The sequence below is a fragment of the Pseudophryne corroboree genome, chromosome 4 (assembly GCF_028390025.1).
Source record: "Pseudophryne corroboree isolate aPseCor3 chromosome 4, aPseCor3.hap2, whole genome shotgun sequence".
NCBI classification, from domain to species: Eukaryota; Metazoa; Chordata; class Amphibia; order Anura; family Myobatrachidae; genus Pseudophryne; species Pseudophryne corroboree.
In genome coordinates, this window is record NC_086447.1 from 250,301,785 (window position 1) to 250,312,455 (window position 10,671).

At 44.4% G+C, this 10,671-nt stretch overlaps 1 protein-coding gene across 1 annotated transcript; it reads left to right on the top strand.

The window, feature by feature from the left end:
* The first annotated feature begins 1,047 nt into the window (after window positions 1-1,047).
* LOC134910881 (transmembrane protein 81-like) lies at window positions 1,048-1,854 on the top strand. Its single transcript, XM_063919267.1, has one exon. The coding sequence runs from the start codon at window positions 1,048-1,050 to the stop codon at window positions 1,852-1,854; it is 807 nt and encodes a 268-aa protein (XP_063775337.1).
* Window positions 1,855-10,671: the final 8,817 nt, after the last annotated feature.

Consider the following 10,671-nt stretch of genomic DNA (forward strand, 5'->3'; position numbering starts at 1 on the left):
GACAAATTCTATGTTTCTATGTTTCTATAAAGATTGCTGCATATACATATACTTACAGGTATCCAGATACCAATACAGCGTTATTTGTGGATGCGCATAAGGATTATCAAGTTATTACAATGGTAATTATATATATGGTGTGGATAAAAAATAAAATTCACAAACTATTGACTGAACATGCACAGCGAAATAACTGGCATTGGCAACATGGGAGCATAATTACAATGTATCGAATTGTATACACTGTACTATCTGTTACACTAAAAACTGAGTATAAACAGAATGTATCAAATTGTCTATACTGGATTATTAGTTACTAATAAAAACTGAGATGGCGACATAGATTTCAAAATGGTTCCTAGACCTGACAAATCAAGTCTTATTAAATACCCGATTTATAGAAAGGAATCTGAAGTAATCATTAGATATATATTTATAACCTGCCCTAGTACTGCTGGTTTATAATAATACACACACGGACACAAGCTTGTGGAAGACAATTTATTTAAGAACATAAAATAACAAATCCATTATATAAAGAGCAATCATAAATAGATGATATCAAGGGAATAATAGCTATTTATACAAATTTGTGACTTTTTGATATCTGGGATCGGAGCCGTAATTTTTTCCTTTTTTAATTATTTCTTTTACTTTTTCTATCTTGGAGCACATTCTGTAACAACTAATCAGTTTTAATATTATTTCGCTACTGTATTTGCATTTGTCATAGTACATTTTAAAATGAGAACTAATAAAAGTAAAATGTTATATTAAAGAGTGCACCTTACAGACACAACCCCTTTTCTCTTTGTGGTGTTACTGGGTGTAATCACCTGACTCTGTCCCATGCACAGGAGCTACCCCTGTAAGCTACCATTGTGATGTAATAATGGCTCTCTGCTACAGTACCTCTGTTAGCTGTCATGATGATGTAATAATGGGTCTCCGTACAGTAAATGCTGGGGACTTACCATCTCTCACTCAGACACAAGTTTGGCTCATTACAGGCTATAACTGTACTGATCATTGTGTGCGTTTACAGAGATGTTAGCATTGCTACCTCTCTTATTTATCATATTTGGGCTGTGCCGGCCTGAGGAGAGACCTTTGGAAAAGATAAGGTATGTGACTATCCCAGCGATACTGAAAGGAATCTCTGCAAAGATGATAGTGGAGAGCACCATATGTAGTACAAGCTGCGGAATAGGCACAAGGATTGAGAGCAGATGCATAGTAGACAAGGATGGCATGCATATTGACTGTGAAAAGGTGGCCGTTGAGTGCGTGATCAGCTGGATGTGCGGACTGAGAACATACACGAGGACTGTTGGGGATTCCTTTAATATGACCTGTTTCGATCCAGTGGAATCTAAAATGGACCCAGAGACCTTGGACTTTTATTGGAGAGTAGCCAGGGGAAGAATGACAACTGAGGATGAGGCCTTCAACCCTATAAAGTTAGGGGGTTACATGGTGGAGTTTCCATACGTTCTCGAGAGTCATGCTGGGACGTATCGCTGTGACATCTACAGCAAGAAAGAAAGGAAGCTAGTTCAACGCCTGGATTTTTGCTTAAAGGTGCGGAACCCTAAGGCTGCCAGTCTCAACACCGAGCAGCTTGTCGCAAGGAGCCAAATGGTGAAAGCGGCAATAACACAGGGACGCAAAAGACCACTTACTCTAGTGCGTGAAACACTCACGCTAAAAGAACGACTTCTGATCATCCTGGTAGTTGGCATCATTACTGGGCTATTGGCAGGTTGCTTTTATGCTTTAATACGTTGGTGTGTGAACAAATGGAAAAACCTGGATCGTGAGAGGGACCTGGAGAATGGGGAATTTGATGTTTAGGAGCCCATTACACCGGAGATGCAAAATATGCAAACATTACTGCCTGGTCTCCATGGAGCTCCAGAGATCGCTGGCCAGCCTCAGGCCTGCTTGAGACCACATTCCTGCCTCCATCCCTCTTCAGAAACCACTGGTCAAGCTTCAGCGCGCTCCAGAGAATGTTAGCCAGCCTTCAGCACCACCAGATACTGCTGGCCATCCTACAGGTGCTCCAGAGACCATGGGTCTGCCTCCAGGACGCTCAAGCAAGAACTACAGATACCACTGGCCAGCCTCCCGCCCACCCCAGAGACAGCTCCAGAGGCGTTTGTACATTTTATCCCATGGTATAAATAAAGATCTTTTATGCACCTACTCAGATCCTTTTATTCCGTGTTGTTACAGCTGCAATATTGGTATTGTTATTTCCAGACCCATAGGTGTCAGCCATGTGTGATGGAGGTTAGTCCACACAATTAATATTTTAACCAGGGATTTGTTAATTAACTAGGTAAAACAGTAAGATGTGAGAGGGTTTAAGCAGCACAATGCATGAACATGCAGTATAATACACATCCAGCAAGGAGTGGGTTAATGCAGGTGCTATGTGTTGGAGATCGCACCTACAGATACGTGCAGTGGTAGTAGTGGAAAGCACTGGGAAGTAAGTAGAGGTGGCATTGTAGCTATAGGGGTACCCTGTGGCATCACTGAGGTTGTGACACATGGTGCACTGAATATAATCTATGTGCAGGACCAAAAAGAGGGCGTGACATAAGGGGGCAGGGCATGACCTCAGGGAGAAGAAGCGTGGCCTCATTGGACATCCTGTTTTCATAACTTTGGGGGTGTGCTTGACATTCACGGACAAGCTAGGCTGCTTCCATAGACTTCCTGCACCTCAGTATTCCCATAAGACCAGTATGGCAGTGAGTATCATATGCTCCAATTACACACACACCATGGATTACTACCCGTCTATTGGACAAAAGCCAATCAGTTACAAGCCGTAGTTGCAGGAGTGTTTTTTCATATAGTAATTCATGGTGTGTGTAATTGGAGCAGACGATACTCACTGCCATATGGCTGTCACGGGAATACCCGTCTATTGGACAAATGCTTATTAGTTACAAGCCGTAGTTGCAAGAGTCTCGGTTTAGATAGCAGTCTTCACTACAGTATGTGAAATCTCAGAGCGCTTCATAGCGTGGGAGATCCCAGTCCCTGAAAGCAGCCTTCGCGCCACTGACACTAAAGTTTACTGTGTGGCGCCGGATTCCCGATTAGGAATCGGGCGGACTGGCCGGTGATCTTCCCAGCGGGTGGTACCCAGCCCCAAGGAGAAGCCAGATCAAATGCTGTTAGTAAGAGGCAGAAAATTGAGCCCACCACCTTCCTGCTGTGTCTGAAATACATTCATGAGAGACTGCAGAGCTGGACTAGACGGCAAACAGGTCTGTAGAGTCTTGCCACTTTTCACATATATCTCTGGAGAACCCATCAGTACTTATACAAGTTGCAGTCATCATATTCATTTATCGAGACATAAAACTAACCCTGACCCCCATCCCATAGCCTAGCCATAACCCTCCCCCTAGTGCCAACCCTCCCATCCCACTACCTATCCTTAACCCTCCAACCAGTGCCTAACCTTAACCCTTCTGACCCGAGGCCTAACTATAACTCTCTGCCTAGTGCCTAACTCCCCCATCCACAGCATTCCACTAACCCTCCCGCCAGTGCCAACCCTTCCATCCCATAGCCTAGCCATAACCCTCCCACCAGTGCCTAACCCTAACCCTTCTGTTCCGAGGCCTAACTCTAACTCTCTGCCTAGTGCCTAAGGGGGACATTTACTAAGCAGTGATAAGAGCGGAGAAGTGAGCCAGTGGAGAAGTTGCCCATGGCAACCAATCAGCACTGAAGTAACATCTATAATTTGCATACTATAAAATGATACAGTGCTGCTGATTGGTTGATGAGGAAATTTCTCCACTGGCTCACTTCTCCGCTCTTATCACTGCTTAGTAAATGTACCCCTAACTCCCCCATCCACCTCCTTCCCCTAACCCTCCCGCCAGTGCCTAACCTTAACCCTTCTGACCCGAGGCCTAACTCTAACTCTCTGCCTAGTGCCTAACTCCCCCATCCACAGCATTCCACTAACCCTCCCGCCAGTGCCTAACCTTAACCCTCACATCCTGCAGACTAACCCTAACCCTCCCCCTAGTGCTTACATGTGGGTACACACTGGCAGATATCTACAGACAGATCAGGCAGTGTGTTGTGCATACACACTGCCTGATCCATTTTGAGTGACATCACGAACTGGATGGGCAGTTACATGCGCTACCCAGTTGCGTTGTCAATCCCCGCTGGCTGCTGCAGGAAGTGTACAGTGATTGGCTGACCAACCGTACACACAAAACAATGCATCAGTATATCTGTAGATATATTGGTCATCGTCTGTGCTGCAGGGTCAACATGATATGTCTGTGAACGAAGGCATTCACAGACATATCGTTGGTACACAGTACCGATATATCGGCTGTTACTCTAACCCTCCCGTCCCGCAGACTAACACTAACCCTCCCCCTAGTGCCTTACCCTAACCCTCCTGTCCCGCATCCTAACACTAACCCTCCCCTATCACAACTTCTCCCTCCCCTCCCATAGCCTAAACCTAATCCTCCTCCTAGTGCCTAACCCCCCTACCCCCTTACATACGTCAGAATGCTGTCGGGATTTGTGCGTCAGAATTCTGAGCGGTTTCGGGATTATGGCAACTATTTTCTGACTGCCAACATCTTGATCATCGAGTTGCCAACTACGGGGGACATTTACTAAGCAGTGATAAGAGCGGAGAAGTGAGCCAGTGGAGATGTTGCCCACGGCAACCAATAATCAGCACTGAAGTAACATCTTAAATTTGCATACTATCAAATGATACAGATCTGCTGATTGGTTGATGGGGAAACTTCTCCACTTGCTCACTTCTCCGCTTTTATCACTGCTTAGAAATGTCCCCCTTCATCCCTAGAAATCGGGTGAGGCCCCTGTGCCACAACGCTTCTAGTAAGTTAATGGAAACTGGTCACCATTTTCAGTGAATCAATTAAAAACTAACCTTCTTTTATTAGTTAATCCAGAGGGGAGTTTGTACAGAAAGACTAAGGGGCCCATTTATCAAAGATAGCATATGCAATTGCATACCCTCCAACATTTTACACATAAAAACCTGGTACAAATTAGGAAAGAGGAGTGGCCACGGGTAAAGAGGGCATGGCTACGCTCCTTTTCCTATAATTTCAATGGAAGTTTGGAGAGCCAAAAATAGGTGGGTGTGATATAAAAGATAGACAGTGTCTAGTTAGACAGTCAATAGATAGAATGGGTAAGATGAAGTAAAACCAGGTGTCGTGCGCTTATAAGTTTAATGAAAAAAGGGGTACTTTCCTTTACAAGTCTCCTGCTAAATACTTCATATAAATAGGATCCGTATGTGGGGGGAAAACAGAATTCCAAATATAGTGTAGTATATTCTAAATTTGAAAAATGAGTATATATATGGATGATGTCAATGAAAATAGATGAGGGATTACCAGAACTAAGTACAATACAAGCCACGATATATGCCTTTCAAAAGTATTCCACAGCTAGGATGATCTCGTGTGTCAATCCCCTCACAGGTCCTCTACGTCAACCTTTACCACAAACGCAAATAATAATAAAATCAGCACTGCATGACAGGAGAAACTTGTGTGGCAAAGAGCTTCACCGGACGGGCGGAGCTGTGTGTCACTTTGGGAGACGGGTTCCGGAGCCAGCTTCCTCGTAACATCAAAGGCACATATTTCTTGAAAATCCGGTAAACCTCCAACTTTACCTTTTTATATCAGGGGATATTTGAGCTGTATTCTTTCCAGTGAGACTCATTATTCAACGCTGATTTTATTATTATTTTTGGAATTTCGTTTCTGGGGAGCGTTTGTGGTAAAGGTAATCCCCCATCTATTTTCATTGACATCATCCGTATATACTCATTTTTCAAATTTAGAATATACTACACTATATTTGGAATTCTGTTTTTTTCCCACACATGGGCCCTCATTCCGAGTTGTTCGCTCACAAGCTGCTTTTAGCAGCATTGCACACGCTAAGCCGCCGCCTACTGGGAGTGAATCTTAGCTTCTTAAAATTGCGAACAAAAGATTCTCTAAATTGCGATTACACACCTCTTAGCAGTTTCAGAGTAGCTCCAGACTTACTCGGCATCTGCGATCAGTTCAGTGCTTGTCGTTCCTGGTTTGACGTCACAAACACACCCAGCGTTCGCCCAGACACTCCTCCATTTTTCCAGCCACTCCCGCGTTTTTCCCAGAAATGGTAGCGTTTTTTCACACACACCCATAAAACGGCCAGTTTCCGCCCAGAAACACCCACTTCCTGTCAATCACACTACGATCGCCTGAACGAAGAAAAAGCCGTGAGTAAAATACCTAACTTCATAGCAAATTTACTTGGCGCAGTCGCAGTGTGACCATTGTGCATGCGCACTAAGCGGAAAATCGCTGCCATGCGAAGAAATTTACAGAGCGAACAACTCAGAATGACCACCATGGATCCTATTTATATGAAGTATTTAGCAGAAGACTTGTAAGGAAAGTACCCCTTTTTTCATTAATCTTATAAGCGCACGACATCTGGTCTTACTTCACCTTACCCATTTTATCCTTGTGTCACGATCCGGGTATCTGGACGCCATTACCTGCCGTTTAGGTGTCTTCTGAGACTGGCCCAGCGTTCCAAGTCCGGATCTCATCTGTGTCAACACTCTGCACATCCCTCCTGTCATTCTGAGACACTATCACAGCGGCGCCATGTTTGAATCCAACATGGCGTCTCCCGGCCTCCGTGGCCTCCGCCGCCGTTCCTGTGTTATTGCTGCAGGTTCTCAGTATAGTGTATCATGCCTGCTGCGGCCTCTGCTGCCCTCCAAGTGTCTCAGCATATAACAGTCATCTGGCGTCTCCTGTCCTCCGCGGCCGGCGCCGCCATTATCACTATGTTTGCACATTTCATTTCAAACCAGTTTTCCCTCCAGGTTCCAGCATGGGCGCAGCCATGTTGGATTTTATCACATGCTCCAATTCCTCCAATCCACCATCTCTGGAATCTGCATAATTGCCTAGCCAATGCCTGCATAGCAGCAGGTATAAGTATCCTGTGTCTAGGCCAGATAGATGTCAGTGCTTTGAATGTCATACCTTGTTCCAGTCTCTCTCTCCTGTGGTTTGTTTTTCCAGGTTCCAGTTCCTGTCTACAGCATCCACAAAGAGACCCGCACCTGCTTTCCATCTTGCGGTGCAGCCTGACTCTACAGTCTTCCGTGGCTGTCCAAGTTTCCAGCTATCTACAATCTGTTTCCAGCAGCCAGCTTTCAACAGATTTCAGCTTCTACTAAACACCGGTGCTGATCCAGCGGATCCTATCTTACCAGCAGTATCCACTACCACCGGTAATCATTTATCAGCTATTCAGTTTCTACGCTCCCTAGCATCTCACACCATTCACTCTGTGTTCATCACCTGGCTGGTTCCATCCAGCATCCACTCCGTGACTTTAGTACCTGGCTGATTCCATTCAGCATCCACTCTGTGTTTCATTACCCGGCTGATTCCACTCAGCATCCACTCCGTGTCTTGCCACCTGGCTGGTTCCATCCAGCTGATACAGCAGCATACTCAGATTCACCTGTTACAACTACTGGCATGTTCCTCGGCTATCTCCACTACTAAACCAGGCCTGGTAAGGTGATTCCATCAAAGGACTTTTATATCTGTTCTATACCTACCAGTGCTCTGAGATACCTCCTATGGTTATGTGATCCAGGAACTGTGTTATTTGCCACTGTCATTGATTTACTTTGAATGCTGCTTGTCATTTCACGGAGTCTGCTAAATAAACTTTTATTTTGAATTTTAAACTGGTTTTCATGGTCACACCTTCGGGTAATCAATCTGCACTTACATGTCCAGGGGTCTGATTAAACCTCCCAGGTTTAACTTCATCTCAGCCCCTGCAACTGAGGCTTCCTCCCGTCAGCCTAAACTCTCAGTTGTGACACCTTGGTATTGGGGATACCTTTGAGACCAGCCTGTGTGCAGCTGATTCTTTGTTGGCGCCAAGGTACTTTTCTGTTATCCATTTTCAGAGTCAATAGATAGACACCATATGTTAGACAGACATTAGGTCGACAGGATCAAAAGGTCGACATGAAAAAGGTAGACAGTACAAAAGTTCGACAGGGTCAAAAGGTCGACATAAAAAAGGTCGACTTAGAAAAGGTAGACACAGAGTTTTTTGCATTTTTGTGGTTTGTGTGGATAGTTTTGTCATCTGGGACCCCCAATTGTAGAAAGGCATAACCTCGCTGCGCTCGCCACAAGGTTTATAACCAGCTCTATGCTGACATGGATAGAGAAGGTATGAAATAGTTCAAAAACATGTTAAATTTTTTGGGGAAAAAACATTTGTCTATTTTTTTTTGTCTACTCTTTTCATGTCGACCTTTTGACCATGTCGACCTTTTGACCCTGTTGACCTAATGTCTGTCTAACATATGGGGCTAGATGCATCATCGCTTGGAAAGTGATAAAATGGAGAGTGAAAAAGCCACAGCCAATCAGGTCCTAACTGCCATGTCACAGGCTGTGTTTGAAAAATGTCAGTTAGGAGCTGATTGACTGGTACTATTTCCCTCTCCATTTTATCACTTTCCAAGCGATGATGCATATGACCCATGGTGTCTATCTATTGACTGTCTAACTAGACACTGTCTATCTAGCAACTGGATACCAAATCTGTACAGACCATAAAAAATAGGTACTGTACATGCCAAAAAGGTGAAGTTGGACGATATGCAATTGTATCAGCTGAATGTATGATCCAGTTTCGGAGCCCGTGCCTGTGATGTGCTGTAAGGACCGTCGGGGTCTGAGCATGACCCTGAACCTGTGAGGACCAAAGACTTGGGCCAAGTGGTTCTTATCTGCCATCAAATTCTATGATAAATTTAATGAGGGGGCACGCATAGAGGAGGGCTGTGATTGTGTTTGTGGATGGGAGCTGGGACATGGGAGAGCAGCTGGCACAGCAGTGGCCAGTCAAATACGGTATGCCCAGAATATGAATACAATTCTACTTAAGTGCTAGCACTATGTGGTGGTGGTGGGGGACGGGGATGGGTTAATCCATATTCATGGTCACACAGTATATTAATGTCTTTAAAATAGAATATATACACTTCCAGTGTGTTTGATAGCACTGGAGGTGTATCTAAGCGATCATAAAGACATTACACTATCTTGAACTTTAACCACTTAACTGACGATTCCTTCCCCCCCCCCCCCCCCCCCCCAAAAAAAAAAAATGCTTTAAAATAGTCAGGTTTTATGATGAGTGAATTAGGGGAAGAGCATGAATTTAACCTTATCCAAAATGATTCTAGTTAAAAAAAGGGGGTATTTTTTTTTTGCAAAAAAAAAAATAATTTTTCTCAAACATTGGAACATCAATCGGAAATATCGGTGACATTGAAACATCGGTAACATCGCAACCTTACTTTTTTCTCCCAAGACAACTGCTAGGTACAGGGAAGGGGGGGGGGGCGTGTCTGGGAGTGGCTTGGGGCAAAGGGGGTTTGTTTTACACTTTCCCCAGCTGCTACCATTGTCTGCAGCCGCTGGGTGGGGGGTCCTACCGTGCTGACCGACCAGGTCAGATAAAACACTTTCTGGTATGGTCGCATCTCATACGACCATGCCAGGCAAGTGGGTAAATATATCATGGTGCTTGGCACCAAGATTGATCTTGCCTCCGGGCAACTGGGATGAAGTTACGCCACTGCATCCTATCCTATCATGTGCCATTTGACTTTGGTTGCCAAAGTAATCACATGACACTATCAAACGTCCCAAAAATGATAAATCATTTATTGCAGCCACAGGAAACAAACCAAGAAAAATGGTAATTACCGAAATTCTACCTATAAGTTGCTATAGTGACTAAATCCATGTAATGAGAAGAATCACGTTATACTCCTTATCTACTACATTGGCAGGCCTCCTGCAAGCCTTCTAACTCTGATAACACAGGGCACCTTTTCTGAAGGTAAATCAGCTTGCTGACCACATGGACCAAGCAGGGACTGTTTTTACACAGAGTTCGCAGTTCTGCACTTTGGACGTGATCTCTCCTGTACTTTAGGCACAGGAAAACGTTGCATGCTGTACACAGGGAACCACTGCGACTTTGAAGCAGCCTCCCCATTGGATAGTAAGCTCATTGGCTAAACAGTGTGTATCAGACTCCTGCCACTGGTGTTGGATCAAAACACCATTTAAGTGATCATGAATAGATGGCTCTGCCCAGCCAGTTGGAATAATCATATTTGGGTACAACATTACCAACTCATTCACATTTTTGGCGGCTGTAATTTTGCTCCAATATGGTTTTCATAGTTTTGCTTCTAAACATATCATCTCAGTGATCTCAGATTCATTATATGCACCTCCATGTCACTAATGCATTGGTGAGATACTCCCACTTTCTAACCAGACTTATTTAAACATGCATCCAAGGACATAAGTCTATTAATATATATGTGGTTTGTTACACCGATGTATCCCTTTGCTTTGGTTGCTGGCTATGAGTTTCGGCATTGCGTTTCTCAGAGGGAGTGCGCTATTAGCATTACACCAGATTAGTACATAGGGGTAGTAGGCAGAGTTGCTACAGCTGCCTGTTAATAGAAAGAGCCGGCACAGGGTTGTAAAC